Source organism: Dicentrarchus labrax, unplaced genomic scaffold (assembly GCF_905237075.1).
Source record: "Dicentrarchus labrax unplaced genomic scaffold, dlabrax2021, whole genome shotgun sequence".
NCBI lineage: Eukaryota > Metazoa > Chordata > Actinopteri > Moronidae > Dicentrarchus > Dicentrarchus labrax.
In genome coordinates, this window is record NW_026136713.1 from 7,434,936 (window position 1) to 7,453,739 (window position 18,804).

At 39.3% G+C, this 18,804-nt stretch overlaps 3 protein-coding genes and 1 non-coding gene across 14 annotated transcripts in view; 2 read left to right on the forward strand and 2 right to left on the reverse strand.

Annotated features, from left to right (window-relative positions):
* Positions 1 to 5,486, reverse strand: part of mbnl3 (muscleblind-like splicing regulator 3) — a 33,751-nt gene extending 28,265 nt beyond the window's left edge. For 8 of the 10 annotated variants that reach the window (XR_007887335.1, XM_051421131.1, XM_051421136.1 and 5 more), the window contains exon 1: positions 4,396 to 4,755. The gene's annotated coding sequence lies outside the window, so the exon portion shown is untranslated. Of the gene's footprint in view, positions 1 to 4,395; positions 4,757 to 5,408 lie in introns of those variants that run through there. The other 2 variants (XM_051421132.1, XM_051421138.1) reach the window with 2 other exon arrangements.
* Positions 5,487 to 6,315: 829 nt separating this feature from the next.
* On the reverse strand, positions 6,316 to 9,170 carry hs6st2 (heparan sulfate 6-O-sulfotransferase 2). 2 transcript variants are annotated; one of them, XM_051421129.1, is made up of 2 exons: positions 8,232 to 9,170; positions 6,316 to 7,729 (listed from the first exon to the last, which is right to left on the reverse strand). In XM_051421129.1, exons 1-2 carry the CDS (start codon positions 8,822 to 8,824, stop codon positions 6,901 to 6,903), a joined length of 1,422 nt encoding a protein of 473 aa, XP_051277089.1. In that variant the 5' UTR covers positions 8,825 to 9,170; the 3' UTR covers positions 6,316 to 6,900. The 2 variants fall into 2 exon arrangements, with proteins under 2 accessions (XP_051277089.1, XP_051277088.1); XM_051421128.1 differs by having other exon boundaries at positions 6,316 to 7,732.
* A 206-nt stretch (positions 9,171 to 9,376) lies between these two features.
* trnaf-gaa (transfer RNA phenylalanine (anticodon GAA)) lies at positions 9,377 to 9,449 on the forward strand. Its single transcript has one exon. It is a non-coding gene; the product is annotated as a tRNA-Phe (tRNA).
* Positions 9,450 to 12,742: 3,293 nt separating this feature from the next.
* Positions 12,743 to 18,597, forward strand: zgc:153018 (Transmembrane protein 179-like). Its single transcript, XM_051421144.1, has 4 exons — positions 12,743 to 13,262; positions 14,413 to 14,550; positions 15,182 to 15,260; positions 16,332 to 18,597. The coding sequence occupies exons 1-4, from the start codon at positions 12,940 to 12,942 to the stop codon at positions 16,521 to 16,523; spliced, it is 732 nt and encodes a 243-aa protein (XP_051277104.1). The 5' UTR covers positions 12,743 to 12,939; the 3' UTR covers positions 16,524 to 18,597.
* The last annotated feature ends 207 nt before the right edge of the window (positions 18,598 to 18,804 follow it).

An 18,804-nucleotide genomic window follows, 5' to 3' on the forward strand; every position in this document is an offset into this window, starting at 1 on the left:
TTGACTAATTTCAACTCTAATACCCAGAAACACATACAATAAAGAGTGTACATTTTGTACAGAAATAATCTTGGCCTACTGAACTTGTCCGACCTTTACAATGCAGCATAAACAGTCATTTGCAGGGATGCGGCATGGTGAATAAATATAGAGTGCCCTAGTTATAACAGTCATTATGCTGCAGCCTGTCCTCCAGGTGTCTGCAGAGAGAAGAGGGGCTCCAGCAGTCAGTAGGTGGGGGTCAACGTGTAGGTGGAACAGGATGGGGGAGAAGTATAAGGAGGAGAGATGGGGGTGGCTACTGTTGACTCCGGCGCACTGCGTCCCTCATCAAACACAGTGCACCAAAGGGCTACCGGCAGTGTAACCTTCACCGGAGCTCTGACGTCTGCATTATGGCTGGTGTGTAGGCTGGGTGCCACCTCGACAGACAGCCCTGCACCGTTATCTGCTCACGCTAATAGATACCCTTAAACCAATACTGCTAAAGTGTCAGGCATGCAGTCAGTGAAAGGCAAGGTGACACATTAACACGTGAGAAAAACATAAACCCCTTATTATTGTCCCCCTCTTAGATTATTCCCTCTGCTCTGTTCTTTTCATAATCACGGTATAAGCAGGGGAATATTTTCGGTGTCTGTCACTTTTACTTACTGTTACTTTCTTGGCAATTTAGGTGTTTTACAGATTTTAGCTTGTTCTACAGTTGCACTTTTCTTTCCTTTAGACTAAGGGCATTGGATAAATGTGATAAATGGGAATGTAAGCTGTTATTGGCTAATACAGCTGGTTGACAGAAAGAACAAAATAAATGGCTAAATTATTTAGAAGAAGTCAGCTAATTGCTGGAGTTCACCAATAGGCAGTGATATCGTCAGGGGAATCTTTTAAAGGGACATTGTGTAGGAATTTCTCCCATCTAGAGGTGAAATTGTATTTTGCATTCAAACGAATAGTGCTCTCTACTGCCTCGCGTTTTCAAATGCGTATTGCAACTACGGTAGCCGTTATGTACCAAGAAGCCTACCTGTCAAGGAGAAAGCAAACAACTTCAGCGTCCCTTTGAAAGTCTTTCTCCTTCATTAGCTCTTTCCACCTGGGAAAAGCTACCCCAATGTTTACCCTCGTTTTTTGAATTTGCCGGTCACGTTGCCTTTTTAATTCCCTTTTTCGCTTTTTTGGCGACGAGGATTCCTTCTCCTGTGGCTCGGCATAAGTATGATCCTCCATTATGAACTAAAGTGCAGTGCAGACTTTCAAATGTGCCGGGGCAGTGACAAGCGCCTCTCACTGATCTCCTTCTCTGTTATAGCTGGTTTCAGTCACGTGACACTGGCTCTGAGCGAAAACGCGTTGTGGATTAGTGAGACAGGTAGGCTAGTGCTTTATGTCCCTCTCAGCGATTATAGTATTTCAAAATGGCGGAACGACATGGAAGCCTCCATGGACTTGCCCGTCCAGTGTTTATACAGATAAGAAATTCTTCACTTACGAGGATAAGTCAGATCATTGGCAGAGGTAGTTTTACACTAATGAGGACACATTTATGAAGACATTGATTTTAGCTAATAAAACACTTCACAATGTCCCTTTAAAGGACAAGTGTGTAACATTTAGTGACATCTAGTGGTCAAGTTGCAGAGTGCAACTACAGGTGACTGAACACCGCTTATTTGAAAACCTGTGAATGAGAATGGGCTGTGAGGTGTATAGGAGAAACTACGGTGGTTACGAAACTCACGAAAAACACAAAAGGCTCTACCTACAGCCAGTGTTTGGTTTGTCCCTTCTGGGCTATTGTAGAAACATGGTGGTTCAACATGGAAGGGCGTCCCATGGAGTCTGTAGATAAAAACTGTTCATTCTAAGGTAACAAAAACACAATGATTACTATATTCAGATGATTATACACTAATGAAAACATATCTATGAATATTATATTATATTTCTGCCAACAGATCCTAAATGTTCCACACTGGACCTTTAAATGTCAGTCACTTTGATTTCTTGCCAGTGGTTGACGGCAATTTTGGTGGTTTAGAAATGTAGAAATTGCACGACTGTGTTTTGAATTCCTCTCGATTAGGAGCATTGGGTAAATGTGTAAAATGGGTTACTGGCTAATACAACGGAGAGAACAAAATAATTATAACACCTGAAAAATAAAAATCTTTGAAGAAAATTTGTTGTTGTTTGAAATAGTTGAGACATTAAAAGGCGTTGAACTGGTAGTTGAAATGTAATTACATGAAATGTCAGGTAAAACTGAGGGACTGAATGAAGTTTATATTATATATATATATTATATATAAGTGTTTTGGCTAATACTGCAGGTTGACAGGGAAGAAATTAATAATAAAAAATGTGTGCTCACTGCAGAAATATTGCGGTTTAAATATCGTAAAATGGTTGAGCTACTGAAAGAAGTTAAAGTGACATTTGAATACAATTACTACCAGTGAATTGAAGATTTGGTTGAAGTTCAATCACTGAGATGAATGGGGAATATCAGAGTAAATTGCTCTAGAGGTCTGCTAAATGAGTAAAATGGGAAAATACAGTGTTTTAGGCAAATACAGCAGTTTGACAGAGAGAACAAAAAGTGTTTCACATGAGAATATGGAGTTTCCTGTGGGAGTTTTTCTTTATCTGGAGTTTCCCCATAGCTAAAAGCTTGGTGAATTCCTTTTTAAGAGTCATGGGTAGTTGTGTAACAAATACTGTAGCTGTGAAAACAACAAATCTAATCTGCAACCAAATGATCTGTGTTACAGTTCAGTAAACAGACAACTCTTTTGAGAGGAGTGACAAGGACGAGTGCAAAACAGGATAACATCAATGACCAGGTGATTGATTAAAAGGTGGAAGATCCATAAATCACAATGAGAGTGAAAGCCTGCAGCCTGGAGGGACGGAGCAAAGTAATTAGGTTAAGTATCAGTAATCCTTTCAGCTCATTAAAGCAGCACAGTTCCCATTCAAGCAAACACACAAGAAGCCTATCCCATCATACAGGACAACATAGCCTACACAAAGCATGAAATACTTGGAACAGTGCAGTTTAGCTTGCCTGCTAAACTCCAAGTTTTAATTTAGAAACAATACTGAATAAAGTGTAGGCAACAGAGCTTTCATTTTACTCGCCATAATACTGGTTTTGAGCTGGGAGTTTCACAACCTGGTACTCAGATAATGAAAATTAACTGCTTGGAAAAACTGTAGATGTTATAGTTGAACAATTAAAGTATTTGATATCGCTGCTGCATTGTTGGTGAATGGTTTTATTTGCACCATAAAAGATGAAGCCTCTCGAGCAATTAAAAGGTTAGTTTAGATTTGGGTGTGGGGCTGTATGCATTACTACAGTAGATGGTTGTCGGCCCGCCCCAAGTTTGGGGAAGCAGACAGGACCTACATAAATTTAGGTGGCTTAAATACGTTTTGCTGCTGCCCCGTCCATACCACCTGCACATCACTCTGCTTCAGTGGGGGTGTGACGACCACCATCTACTGTATACATCTCTGAGTACTGAGTAAGCAGCTCATACAACCACACTTTTATAAACCTGAACTGTCCCTGTAATGTGTGTCTATGTGAAAGGGGAAATAAAAAAACAGGTTATGTGAAATGTGGCTGTGTGCCTGTGTGTTTGGCAGTTTATCAATGTTTATATTAAGTAAAGAAAAACTAGCTAGACTAGTGCTAGACTGGAGCAGAGTCCACAGCCTGGAGGGAGCGTGAACTTGTCTTGACTGGCTGTATTGTTAAATGAGCCAATATGATGGCAATACATCCACTGGAAGAACATACAGTATATGTAGGCAACTAGTGACAACACAGTATGTCATGGTGGCTTGAGTGTCTGACCCCAAAGGGTAAACAAGGACAAGGCTCAACCTCCCTGCACTGAATGCATGCATGGAGGCTGGCTGCAACTCCTGCACACATGCAGCCAGAACAACCAGGAAGCAACCTGCAGGTGTTCTCCACCTCTACTACATTGTAATGGAATAAAACAACAATATACGGAGAAGAGAGAAGTCATTCCACATTGGTTACTGTAAAGACTTCCAATGAAACCCTGCATACTGCATTTAACAAAACCCCGTTGAGTGCTCATCACAGGATAAAATATGACCGCGGCTCACAGCATTATTTGTATCCATGCAGAGCAGCTCTCAGCAGACCTGCCCAAAAGCATGTTCAGTGTCAGTGTTATTACTGCTGTACGTATGTGTAACACCGCATTTGCGCCCGTATTTACCAATATAAAAGCAGCTTTGGCCTACCACGCAACAGGCATTTTAAATGACCGCAACATGGATTAAATATAAAACTAGGTAGCATTAATATTGCTGCAAACTCAACTGCGCCAGTCGAGCTCAGCCTCTTACCTGTTCACAGTCCAATCGGAGTCAGACTCAAATGTCTCCTCCTAAATGAACGTCGGTTAAAATGTTTATTTGATGGTTATTTTCCACAAAGACGCGTTATTGGGCTGATGCACAACCAGTGTTGATTGGAAGTGAAAGAAAAATAAGAAAGGAGGAGGGGGGAGAGAAAAGAGCGCGTTGACGCTGGCTAGAAATAATACAATCGAAGCATGTAAAAAATAAATAAATAAAAACGTGTTACCGCCGCGGAGTGAAAGGAAGAAGCGGGGCTTGGTTGGCAGCTGAAAATGTTAGCTGCAACTAAATTTTGCTCGGCTGCAACACAGACCCAACACACAGCAGAATAACAGATTTGAAGAAAAAAAAATCAGAGGGAGGGCAAACTGGTGAGGGAGGAGTTGGGAGAGAGAGAGAGAGAGAGAGAGAGAGAGAGAGAGAGAGTGTTTGGTTTATTAGATAACATCATTAGCATTAGGGAGGAAAATCAAAGTCACGACAAAAGCACAGTTAGGTATCAAGGTAGGCTGCCATTAACACCTTGCAGGTAACGTTAGCACATATATGCTGAGTGTGTGTGTGTGTGTGTGTGTGTGTGTGTGTGTGTGTGTATGTGCGCACATTCAAGGAGGATACAAGACTGGTAACAAATGACTCATTATTACAGAGGGTCAATTAATCAGATTAACGTTAAATAAAATAAATAAATAGATCCACCAATTGTCTAACTGTGTGCTGTGAATGATATGACGCTAGACTGACTCTGTGTAACTTTATTTACATATTTTAGGAGAGCAGTTAGGCTCAAACACTAACTAACGTTAAAAGTGTTTTTTAAAAATAATTAACGTTACTATTTTTAACGGTCAAAATTTAAACGTTTGCCTAACGTTTAACTTAAATCTCAAAATCCCATTTAGCACACATTTAAACAACGGTGGATACGTATCTCTCATTATTTTAACGATTTAAAAACGTATAATAAAATCAGAATATAAGTAATTTATAGTTCTTACATTAAGGTGACAGAATATGGAGGTAGAGGAGCGCTCTTCAGAGGATACACCTGATGCTACTAGCACCGTTTCCGGTTGCTTTATGGCTTTTCACAATAAAACTTACTTTAGACGCAATTAAATAAGCTCCTTTTTTAAATTATTTGTCTTCAAGCATACAATATTGCGAATGGATATTGTGCAAACAGACAGTATCTACAGGCCTACTAGATTTAATAGTGTTTCAATGCTTTATGTTCTAAGTAGTAAGGTTGATCCCAAACAGGAAATGAAGTTAGCAGATCATCGTGCTTCTAGCTCAAGGTCCAAAGATCAGATTTGCTATTTAGGTGTGATAATGGTTTTATTTGTCCCTGCTTGTTAGCTTTTTAAATTTGAAAGAGGCAAAAATTAAAGATAGGATTTTGTTTTTTTCATAGTCGAATCCAAATTTAAATATATACTAAAACTTTGTCTCTATATCCAAATATATAAATGAAGAGCATATTCACTGTTCTCACTACTCAATAATTTCTGCCAATGCAACTGATGAAAAAAAGTAATCCCTCCTTTTAGCAATCCAATAATATCAAATAAAGTCTTGAGCATTTTCATTTTTTTGTGTATTTCTGAATAATTCTTCCAAATTTAGGAGCAGCTGTCGCAGCTGATCCCTCCATTAAATCCTCTGAGGATCACACTGAAAAATGGTTCAAATCCTGTGCACCAAATTTAAGAATAAGCTGTGATCAACTACCACCTCCACTCAGGAAGTTTGGATTTCATTAAAATTACTTCAGCGCTCCCTGCTGGTGTTTCAGAGGTTTGCAAGTGCAACACAAAATCTTGCAGTCTTTTGTGCACATGATCAGACAAAAGAACCAACACAAAAAGAAGATCTCTCTGTAAGGCAAGAAAAGAACAATAGTTCAGTGAATGTAAAAGCATTTTTATATAAAAACTGAGACTTGGGACACATTCAGTAATTTTACAACATTAGCAGTTAATGCTACACATTGAGGTATCTATGAAAATTCCATTCTCCTTTTCTGTTACTTAAGAGACACTTAAAATCACAGGTACATTTAAAAATGTACGCATTTCAGACAAGACAACAATTTGGCAAACATAGATTGTAAATCACAAACAGTAGCTTATTATTTATAGAAACAAGTATTACATTGTTCTTTTTAACAAAGAAATAATAGACATCCCCTCATTCCAAGCTACATCACAAGAGTTCAAATGTGTTTAAAAGCCAGGAGAACAGTCTAGAAGGCTTGTGCGATCACTGAAAGGTACAGGAGTACAGGTACCTAGACCAGCCTTTCTAAATGTCAAGGAAATATATCCATTACGAATGTCAGTTGTGGCAAAGAAATACAATCAGTATCAATAAATAAATGTGTGTCATTCAGAAAATTTACTGTGAAACATGTACTAAAAATAACTTGGATTCATTAACAACAGACAAGGCAGAACTTGGCACACCATTAAGACACCATTGTTCCCGTCACCACCACTGTTCCACATTGTCAATGTAATCCTCCATGGTGCCGTTCTCGTCCTGATCCCACCAGTATGGGAGTAGCTTTTCTGACTCCCCACTGTCTCCATCAGCCTTCCTCCTCTGCTGCTCCTCGGTTACTACTGAGTGTCTGTCATGCTGACGAGGTGTTTCTGTGGGCTTTAGCTGCCTCCCTTGCTTTGTTATGAGCCTTCCACGGAGCCGCCTCCTCTCCTGCTGCCGCCTCTCCCTGGCTTGCCTGCGCTCGTGCTGCCTTGCCACCTGGAAACGCTGCAGGAAAAGGTCACGGGCGTACTCATACAGCTCTACGTCCCATCGGTTTAGCTGGAGGATTCTCCGCTGCGTCTCGGAAGGTACGTCAACGCTGGAGGCACGTGTGCCGTTGAGCTGTGTGAAGGGTGCGATGAACTCCAAGTTGAAGGTGCGTTCAAACAGATACTGGGTCTTACGCTGGTACTCGGTCAGCCCAAAGAAAGCCATGCCGCGTAAGTTACGTTTGGCGCTCTCCAGGAGTACTGCCCAGCGCTCCTCCTCACTCATGGCAGAGACGTTGTAGCAACCCACCAGGCTCAGATCAGCAAGCATGCGGGTCTGTCGATTGTTGGCCAGGTTGTAGGGGCAGTCCATGAACTCCTGCAGGGAGCAACCTGACCAGTCATCTCCCAAGTAGCAGCTTGGCAGCTCAGACAGTGTTGGTGAACGTCCATCACACACGTGTAATGAGGCCTTCCATGTAGCACCACGCTGCACATGACGCCACTCGCTCAGGTAACGTGATACTGGGTCTCTTAAGATGGTTATATAATAATAGTTCCTACTGGAGAGAAAAAGAGGACATTAGGTGTGTAATAAGATGTCACTGTGATTCATTGCTATTGCATTGTTATTAACTAATGTATAATGTCAGCAGAATTATAAAACTACCCATCATAAAGCTTGGAGAATAGATTGGTTGGACTAGTTTCTCGAGGTTCTTCTCGGGGTAAGAAAGGCAGAGAAGATAGTTTTAAATACTAAAAACAATCATTTATATTAATTGTATCATAATTAACTGATTCTGAATCGACAAAATCATACAGACCATTAATTTGGAGTAGAAGTGCTTGTGCAATAGTTAAAAAAAGTTTCTTTAAAACTCTTTGACACCTGCTTGCAGTGATAAATAGTTACACCAAATGAACAAATAAACTGATTTAACAAGTTAAAATACTTCAGCTTCAAGTGTCCCATTAAACATATATGTTAATGTCTGTATCATGTAACGTCGAAACATTAACCCTAAAATCCCCATTTCCCATGCATCCTCCTGCACCAACCTGGGCAGGTTCTCCGGAACCTCTCGTGAGTCCATGCGGGACGGGACGCAGCTGGTGAGCTCAGTCCAGTCCGCGTGAAGCCCGCAGCTCCAGCCGGTGGAGAAGCGGGAGAAGAGCCAGGTTTCCTTTTTACCTGGCCGGTAACATGTACATTTCTTCTGACCTGCGTGACACTCGCAAGGCCTCTCCAGCTGAATATTCCGCACCAGGTGTCGCCCAAACGTCGTGCCGCCCGTTTTTTGAATGTGCAGGAAAACTATAACATCGTCTCCTTTAATGTTGAAGTCTACAACACGATTTAAATCGGCTTTGGTGAAGTTGAAGCGCGGGACGAAGCGGACCAGAGCGCCGTCTTCTGCGATGTACGGATCCTTTTGGAGCCGGTCTTGGATGTCGCTGCCACGGCCCCGAGAACCAGTTGCGCTGCCGTCCTTAAACCAGGATCCCAGATGGTGCAGCACCTGGCACTCAGACCTGCTCGGGCACACATATTGGATCATAATGACGCCAAACAGCAACACCATGAGCAGGACGATGAGGAGCCGGTGGGGGGGGCTGCTGCTGCTGCTGCTGCTGCTGGACCTGTCATCCATCTTCTCGGGACGGGCAGAAAAACATCACTCAGGCAGTCCGGACCCCTGCCTCGGCTGGGGAACCTCGGGGGATGTTGTTTATACGACCACCAAACGAAGCCAAAACAATAACAATGCAGCTGCTAGCCAGCTAACGGTAGCTAGCTATCGACTGAGTCTCAGACAAAAAACGGCCGATAACTTATCGTAACGGTTGCTGTGTTAAAGCCAACAAATCGTAAAGGTCCCATCTGAAATAGTTAAGTAGTTTTTCCAGCAGTATTGATTTGTTCTACTCAGGAGATAATCTTTCTCGCAGCAGTAAATCCGAGCCTGCCGCGGCCATCGATTCTTGACCTTTCTTCCCAGCAGCCTCTGCGCTCAATATGGGCGTGAAAATTACGTCACCGTGTGAACGTGCTACCGAACCAGAACCATGGCAACACGAAGTTGACCGAAAACAACCGGTTGACGGTTTCCAGTGTTTAATATCGATTAGTTACCGGAATAAAACAGCACAGGCTTTGTCTATGTAATGTGTAAATTAGACATACACGACAATTATAATTTATCGCCGAAATAGCTCAGTTGGGAGAGCGTTAGACTGAAGATCTAAAGGTCCCTGGTTCGATCCCGGGTTTCGGCATTTTGATTGATTTGATTGATACATTGATCTGAACCGGACTTAAGGTAAAACACTATATTTCCAGTGGGCGAGGTTTCATATACATTTAACGTTAAACATCCTGTCAATCATTTAATAGCGGAGGCCTTAAATTGACCCTTTCTAGATTCCGTCCCAGTCCGCTATTTGCTGCAGTGTCTGTCAGAGCCTCTTTTTCCTTAACATACTTATAACGTTATATGTTATATGTGATGTGCTAGACTCGTCTGTGTGTTTTTAAAAGATAAAAGTGACATTAATGTTAGCTGACTAATTATTATTCATTAATATATATTTATATATATATATATATATATATATATATATATATATATATATATATATATTGCCAGACCACAATGTGGAGGAAACTCTGAGACATGTTTGTGAAATTAATGTAAATGTTAAAAAACATAATAGAACAGCTGATTAAATTAAATATAAATATAAATGTAAATATAAAAATGTTGCACAGTCCTGTCTCCAGTAGTAACACTGCAAAATCAATATATGTACTAATACATTAATGGTTGTATCTCCACCTTGTATGATAATCAAATAAGTTAATATATGTTTAAAACAAAAAGAAGTAATAGTGGATCAATAAGACATTGGCCTCTATGAACTCATTATTGTGTTATATCAAACGAAAAGCCATGAAAACATAAATAACTGAGTTATGTGCATTTGTATTTATAAATCCAAATGATGTATTATTAACATCCAAATTAAATGAATTAACTGTTTACTAACCATCAGTTCAATCCATTTTCTCCCTCACTCTCAACTGACTTATGATAACAGCAGTCTGTCCTCTGTAGAAACCTTAAGTCACTCATCATGTTCATTCAGTTCTCTGGTAATTCACTCTAGTGTAGGAGCTATTTATTTGTTGTTTATCAAATGTTTGATTAGTCTACATGTTTGCTTCATTTCTATATAGATTTTGATAGTATTTTGTTTTGCTAATTATTGTTTTAGCTAAATTATTATTATTATTTTGTTTAGTATATTTAGTTTAGCATAATAAGTATTTTGTTTTATTTGTGTATTAGGTAACACTGGGCCCCCGAGGATAGGACCAGCATGCACCTGGGTCGCATGTACCCTAAATTTAATTAGATTTTTAGTAGTTCAACAACCTGAAGTTGTCATTTGACTTGTTGGTTCCCTCTTTTTGTACATTTTATAATTGATATGATCAATATGTTCATAACTTAACCCCCTAAATTCAGGTGTTGACATATTTATTATTCGGTAGATCAGCTTTGATTTATCAGTAGGGTGGGGGGTTATAGGCAGATGCCAATGTCTGACCCAGAGGGAAGAATTTCACCCCAGCTCCACCCCACATTCCTCCTACCCTTTTGGGGCAATTAAAAAGGCTATTTGTGTGTGGTTCTCTATAGTCTCTGCTTATCTGTGCTAGCAGGTTGTTTTAACAGGACTCATATGTTGCCTCAGAATGAGAGGATGCTGGGTTCAGACTATATTGGTCTTGTAACAGCTGAGTATCTGTTTGTAATCAGGATTATGAAACACTGTTGTGTAACATGTTAAAGAATAAAAAAATCTAAATGTTTACTTCATAATTTAATTGTAAAGATTTATAATTTAGCATTTTATATTTTAATGTTTGGACCCAGAAGCTGATTTTTAAAAAAATAAATTGGGCAAATTAATTATTTAAATGTTTTAAAAAAGTCCCGCCGTTTATACCTCAGAGCTGTCAAGAGTGAAATGTCCTCTGATTAACGTCATTCATCAAACTCTTCATCAGTGCGATCATCCAGATAATCACTTTGTCTGCACGCTGATTACATCCTCTGGAGCACGCGCTCATACAAACAGGCCAGTTGGCAAAAGCAGACGTCATGACGCCGCGGCTACGTCACTGCCAGAGGAACGTAGAGCACCAAAGATCGTTTGTGTAGAGAGATGTATCAGCCGACCCGAAGTTGTTGTTGTTTCCATCACTACATGTGTTTTGGACTTTTAGCCATATTGTTAAATAATGTTAATTAAACCAAGTTTAATTAACATGCACGTAACATAATTAACATGTCTATCAATCACTGTGTGTATTTGGATGCGGATCCTGATCAATGTCCAGATTAAAACATTGTAAACATTTTCTATCTTAAAATAACAAATTGAGAAACTTTAGCAGAGGTACGCTCTCGTCTGTTTTAATGTGTTATTGAATAAACAAACTGATTCAGCAATGGGACAGACTTTCTTATCCTCTTTATGGTCTGTGACATTTGTTATAAATACTGTTTACATTCAGTAACCAGTAAAACAGAAACCCCAGTACTGCACCAGTGATAAACCCAATTGCCCCATTAAGTGCCCAGGGTGGGAATTCATAGGTGTTCAATAGGATTAGTGACCTATGGTGAATAGATCAATAACTTAATTTACACTTTTTCACTCATCAATGCTCCTGTTTCTTAAAACTAATTAATTAATATGATATTATTCTTACATAATATTGTTATATTATTCAACACGAAATGTTCTCCCACATTTGTCTACCCACCACCTTTCTACAAGGAACCCACTTTAAACATCGTAACTTCTACTAAGAAATATGTCTAATAACAACTCATACCTGACTTTATCTTACAGAAATGTATCCTTTAAGAACTATTAAGGTGTTACGATCTAGATATTTCAAATTCCACTTTACTCCCAAAGAAAAATAAATTAAAAATCTTTAAGTGATTTTTTTTTTCTTTTCAATTTAGTATTGTAGGAATATGGTTTACAAAAAGCTCTTTAATTTAATGTATTAATTTACTTATCACTAGGGTCAACAAAGCTTCATGGGGGTCGAGAGTCCTTCTTGATTTTAAGGGCTGTGAGAAAACTAATAATAATATACCCATTAGGCCTATAGCTCAGTGTTTGGTTAACTTCTGTGAAGAAATGTAAAGTAAAGTAAAATGTTAAGTAACTTGTCTTGTAGAATAAGAAAACACTGAAAATGTATATAAAAAAAAGACACTTATTAAGTATATATGATTATTAAACATCAACAACAAGAAGTGACAGAAGATTGTATGAAAAGTTCCCTAAACTGGAAAAAATCTGCTAAAAAAATCATCCAAATCACTTTTGTTACACAAACTTCTTGCAGTTACTGAGTTCACTGTTTGGATTCATTGTACAGTTTTGAATATAAACATGAAATATCCATAAGATATGTCACTTAGTCAAAAGGCTGGTAACCTCTGGTGTAGTGTGATAACTGTGTTAATAGTTCCTTGAGAGTGAGGCGGAGTGATCCCTCTGTGCGTCCTCCGGCTCTCTGTTGTGTAACAGTCGGACTGCGGAGCGGTGAGTCGGTCCCCGCCCTGGTTTCTTTAAATACCCTCCACCACGGTGCACCGTTACACAGACACACCCGGGGATGTGCTGACTTTATATTCTGCCTACACCGTGGACACAGTTGAGTCTGACCTCTAACATGGAGCTGGACCGACGGCTGCTGCTCGCTCACTGTGCGGCTCACGCCCTGTCGGTGGTGGCGGGCTTGCTGGTGGTCGTCCCCATGGCTCTCAACGGCTCCGCGTTCAAAGGCCGCTGCGCACTCTTCTCCACCGGCTACTGGAGGACAGAGAACCGGGCCGAGCTGACGGGGCAGCCGGGAGACGTCTCTCACCTGGTGGTGCAGCAGTGGGGCCCACCGGCAGCCTGCCAGTTCTCCACATTTGTGGGTATTTTCACGGTCCTGTACGGCGCAGCGCAGGGCTGGAGGTATCTCTTCTATCTGCACGGACGACATGATGAGTGAGTGACATTATATCACTGACCTAATTCTGCATATATATACCCACACACACACACACACACACACACACACACACACACACACACACATATATATACTGAAACAGTGGAAGTAACACTTATATACAGTGGTGGAATGTAACTGAGTACTTTTTACTCCGCTACATTTATTTTAAAGCTTCAGTTACTAGTTACTCTGTATATTTAGATTATGAATACTAGATATCCATCAACTAACACATTATAGTATATTATTGTAGGTTAAGCGACCTGCAGCATTATAGTGGTGTATATATTAATGTATAAATAATTATAATCCAGTAATATAATGTGTATTATTATCCCGCTTATTTATACATTTTATACATTTTTTATATACTGTGTGTAATGATGCTGCTACACTTCAATTTCCCAGCTTGGGATCAATAAAGTATATCTATCTATCTATCTATCTATCTATCTATCTATCTATCTATCTATCTGTCTATTCTGCATGATGAGAACTTTTACTTGTGGTACTCCAAGTATGTTTTGCTGCTAATAATGATGTACTTTCACTTCAGTAAGATTTTGAAAACAGCTTTACTTGTATTTTTACACTCATATTTCTATGTGTACTGAAGTAAAAGATCTGAGTTGTAGTTGCTGCAGCAGTAGTTGTGTAACAGTAGTTGGAGAGGTACAAAGTACTATTTTATATATATTTTAGAAAGTGGAAATAAAACTACTGTACTGTAATAAAAGCACTCCTCAGTAAGTACATAGCTATGACCACCATATATTTTGTTTCTAATAAATGTGCATCTATATACATCTAGTAATACATGATTAATATGTCTATAGATATACTTAAAGTAAACTAAAACAATAGGCAGACATACAAACACCCTCCTGAAATTAAGAATGAGCTGCAAATATGAATTATAGCCTTTTCTACATCACAGCTTTTGTGGGTATTAGAGCTCTATAGAGTGAAATTAAACTATAAAGTGATAGAGTGCACATTAACATTTCCCAGAGCTCAATGTGCTGACCAACAGTCTAAAACTAATTAATTAGTTAACTATATGACAGTCAACACATACCACATACATACACATAGCGTTTAGTCTGTTCCTGTATCTGACGGCTGTTTGCGTTTTCTGCTCAGCACCCTGTTTTCATCCTTCCTGACGGTGCTGCTGAGTGTGTGCGTGCTCTTCCTGTCTGGAGGGGCCAGTGTCATCCTGTCTCTGGGGTTGGTCTCCTGGTGCGACACCGTGACTGACGACAACACACGGCCGTACAGGTACACTGTTTGAGAATGAACTCCTATGGTGGGACCTCCTGTGTGCTGGTGTTTGTTGTAGGAGTTATATGTTGCATTTGTAATGGTTATTTTAGCTGTTATTGATGTGATTCCTGTTACTGTAATTATGATGTTTGGTTCGGTTGTTTAAACAAACAATCCTTAAACTTACAAAAACTCTACAGCTATACACACTGATCCACCTGTAGTTAATAAATAAACAATTCTCATATTAAACTGGTGGGATAAACACTGAAACATTTGGATATAACGTCTGGTACCAATCCACTTAACCAGTATGTTACAGTGAGCGATACTAAATGAATGAATTATGTCATTTTAAATACACGTTGATATTTTTATATTCTGATATAGTAAAGTAACTGTTTGTTTTGGGATAATCCAGCAAATTATATAGCTGATGTTATCCACAATGACATAATACAACCACAGATAGTAAAAGGATGGGTGCCATGATATAAACAGTATGGAAACATAACTGATGATCGATACATTTGGCCCAACTTTGTGATACTTCTTCACATCTTTTGATCCAGTGTTGATGTTGGACTGATAAAAGTGTTGTTGTGGATCCTTCCTCACCCCTTCATGTTTGTTTGTTTGTGTTTAGCTGTGCAGAGTCCCAGTCTGTTCCTCTTTACCTGGATGTGGACACCTCCTCTTTCTACACAGAGCTCGGACTGGCACAGGTAGGAGCGCTCAGATGTTGCTACGGGCAACAGTTTTCTGAAACCAGCTGCTCAATATTCATATATAAAAAAAAACACACAGCTAGCAGGTTTATTCTTACAACATGAGGGTTTGGAGCCTTTTTGAGATTAATTAGCTAGTTTTGTGTTTTTTTTATTACGTTTAACACATTCAGTTAACGGCTGTAACCTGAAGTACTTCACCAGAACTGGTATGAAGTTTAACAGGGAGAGTCTTAAAATAACTTGAGGTGAAGAGTCGGCACCCTGTGGCTCTGTTAAACTGCACAATCACACAGTCCACTGGTGTGCAGTGGTGTTACGTAACGATGTGTTCACTCACAATCTGTTGAGACTGAACGCGGGCTGCAGAGAGCACATTAACCAGAGAACAGACACACTTTTCATTTCAGCCCTTATTGAATTGAACGGTAATTAGCTACAGCTGATCTGATCCATCCTGATTATCAGACTGAATTCACATTTCGCTTCACATCAGTCTAACACTGTAAGTTAATTTTATAGTGTGTGTGTTTGTGTGTGTGGGGGGGGTGATAATTAGCAGCAACGTTTCCTTCCTAACGTCATTTTCAGCTGACGTGGAAGCTGTTGTAGCTGTTGTTAATATAGGAGTTATTATTTCTTTCCTTTTCCATGTAGAGACTTTTCTGGCTCTTGCAAAGAAACATGACATCCTCATTCTTAATCCCCCACTGAGAGGCCTGCTGTCCACGACTCTACACACACACACACACACACACACACACTTTGCTTAATGTGCACATTGTTCTTCAGTTTATTCTGATATTCTCAAGTGTGGCCGTAAGCTTAAAGATCCCTTCTACACATGTATTAAGACAAATAGTCTGCTTGGAACAACAATAATAGTAACAGTGTGTCTGATTTCCTCATTAAAATCAATACATAAAATTACATTATCTATGAATATGCAGATTTTATTCTTTTCCAAAGTTTGCTCAGTGAAGCTCAAACATCCCACTGTGGGAACAAGAAGAAAAACATATTTTTGAGTGGAGGGGGGCTTTAATCAACCACACCCTGTGCCCTCAGGTGTCTCTGTGGTGTGTGACAGCTCTATGGCTGGCTCAGTCCATCCTGGCTTTCCTGCGGCTCTACCACTCTCACAGCCAGCACATCAACGTGCCGTGTCGTCCCCGAGAGAAGGAGCTGCTGCTGGGACACAGCCCATGTGACAGCGGCTCTCCCTCACCTGCTCCAGCAACACCCACCCTGCTGGTCTAACTGAGACTGTATGAGGGGCTGATATCAGATGGTACACTCACTTCCACTGTCTCAACTTATTTTTAAAACTACGTCTGCCTACTGCATGTAGAATATGTAAGTGTGGTTTAGGACAAGCTTTTATATATATATATATATATAATTCATTATTTAATCATCTTATACAATAGAGCCTGATTGATAAAGCCAGTAAAGCAAATAAGTAACAAGAAATGTCAGTATGCAATTGCCAAAGATATGTTTCAGGTCATGTATAAACAGTGTCTCCGTTATATAGTTTGTTCTCCAGAGAGCACTGATAGTTTTATACTGTTCAATCTGAAATAAGTCACACTTCTTTACGAACCAAAGAATCTGGCTGTTACTTCTTCATAGTACAAAATATCTGCAGATATATTCAGATTTTTAAAATCTCAAACATTATATTGCCAGTATCAGTCAGGCTGTATTATATAATGATATAATTTCTGGGCCAACCACCATAACGCAGCCCCAGTTTGTGCCTCTTACAAATGTATTACATTTAAGTCACAGAACTAAGCATCTATTGTTCTAAATGATAAAAACTAGTTTATGTTTAAAAACAGACATATATTTAGAAATGCTGACAGTGACGGTAAAAAAGAAATACAGGCGTCAACAAACTGTTGGCAAAATAGCTGCAAAGCCTCCATCGCTGGCAGTTGTAAACGACAACCGATAATAACACCAGAACAATAGATTCTGCTTATTTAAAAGGATCCAAGAAGAAGCTAATTTATCTTAGAATAATGTGTGAAGTTTGAAGGTTTTTCTGTTCTTCCTGTTCTGCTGACAGTGAATGCAGCATTACACAAGAAGAATATACATACGCACTATTGTACATGAAATTGAAAAATAATAGTAATAACTCATTATGGACAGATATAACTGTTAATAAAGATTTATGGTGTAAAAATTAACCCCATATGTAATTTTCAGATACATTTTCTCTTAGAAAACTGGTTAACATTTTTTTTAAATCATGCAGCAGACTGAATATTATTAATTATATTAATATTCATCTATATGAAGGATTCTCAGAGTTGCTCTAAGTTTGTTGTAAATGGATGTAAATGTAAATTCGAAGGTGTGCAGGAATTTATTTTTCAGAAAAATGGAGCCGTAGTTCTGTGACTCCAATGTAACAACGAGCACGTACTGGGACTAACCTCAACTCTGTCTTGGGACAAAAGGGATTTTACAGAAGAAAACACTCATTTGAATAGTTGAAGCAGATGTATTCAGTGATCTAATAACCACAGCGTTATTTAGAAGCTAGAAGCAACCAGATGGTGTTTTTCCTCCAGTCTATTTTGGATATATTTAATATGCATGTTTGTTTACATTTCAGCTGGAGTCCCACATTTTGCACTGTTGTGTCCTCATCAGGGAGAATACATTTGTGTTGACTGCTCTGAGTGTAATATTCAGATGTAGCACTGAGGTGCTTTTATTGTGAAGCATGTGGTGAGAGTGAGACTGAGCCACCATGTACGAGAAAAACAGGCTCACTGTGTGAGCATGACCTGAATGTTCTGTTGTGTAACGGAAAAATCAGTGCTGACGTTTCTCTCTTCCTGTGACGATTGTTGTTATGATGCTGTTTGTGTGGACACGGCCGCTCCGGGCGTTAATGAAGCGTCAAATCCTCTCAAATGATACTTGTAGAGAATAATTAGAAGGTAAACTACAAGGATCTGCAATATGTGATTTGTTTTCTCACTGAGAGAGATTTGTGTGGAGCTCATAAGGGTCAGTGAACAGGAGAGAAATGACTAACATTGTTGAGGTTTTAAAACAGATGATTCAAAGTTGTTTCTGAACTTCTCTCCTGTTATCACTGACCCGAGTGGTTGTAATGACACACTGACAGTGGAGCAAGAAATCTGAAGAAAAGAGAGACGAGACAGTAACTTGAAATGTAATATATCAAATGTATTTTGTATTATGACTGACAATGTCTTGCTTTTTACCTTTTACCTGTTTGTGTGCATTTATGGTTTTTTTGCATTTGTCTTGTTTGTCAAATAAAAAGTTTCTCATTCTGAAAAAATTATGTCTCAACTTACTACATACTAAAAACTACATTCATATCATAACAAGGGTGGAAATAGATACTGAATACAGTAAACAGTAAGATTACTCCTCCATATTTAAGTTGCCCATAACTGGGCCAATAGTATTTACATATTGTCACTGAACTCCTACAGCTAGTCTTCAGGCAGCAAGGATCATTATGAACTTTACATTAGCCACTGAA

What these genes read in the sequence shown, in the direction of transcription:
- hs6st2 (XM_051421128.1), bottom strand. Translation starts at nt 8,824, where the DNA reads ATGGATGACAGGTCCAGCAGCAGCAGCAGCAGCAGCAGCCCCCCCCAC. An exon ending in GTTCCGGAGAACCTGCCCAG is followed by an intron (nt 7,733 to 8,231) that starts GTTGGTGCAGGA and finishes TTTTCTCTCCAG; the next exon opens with TAGGAACTATTATTATATAA.
- zgc:153018 (XM_051421144.1), top strand. Translation starts at nt 12,940, where the DNA reads ATGGAGCTGGACCGACGGCTGCTGCTCGCTCACTGTGCGGCTCACGCC. An exon ending in CTGCACGGACGACATGATGA is followed by an intron (nt 13,263 to 14,412) that starts GTGAGTGACATT and finishes TTTTCTGCTCAG; the next exon opens with CACCCTGTTTTCATCCTTCC. An exon ending in CAGAGCTCGGACTGGCACAG is followed by an intron (nt 15,261 to 16,331) that starts GTAGGAGCGCTC and finishes CTGTGCCCTCAG; the next exon opens with GTGTCTCTGTGGTGTGTGAC.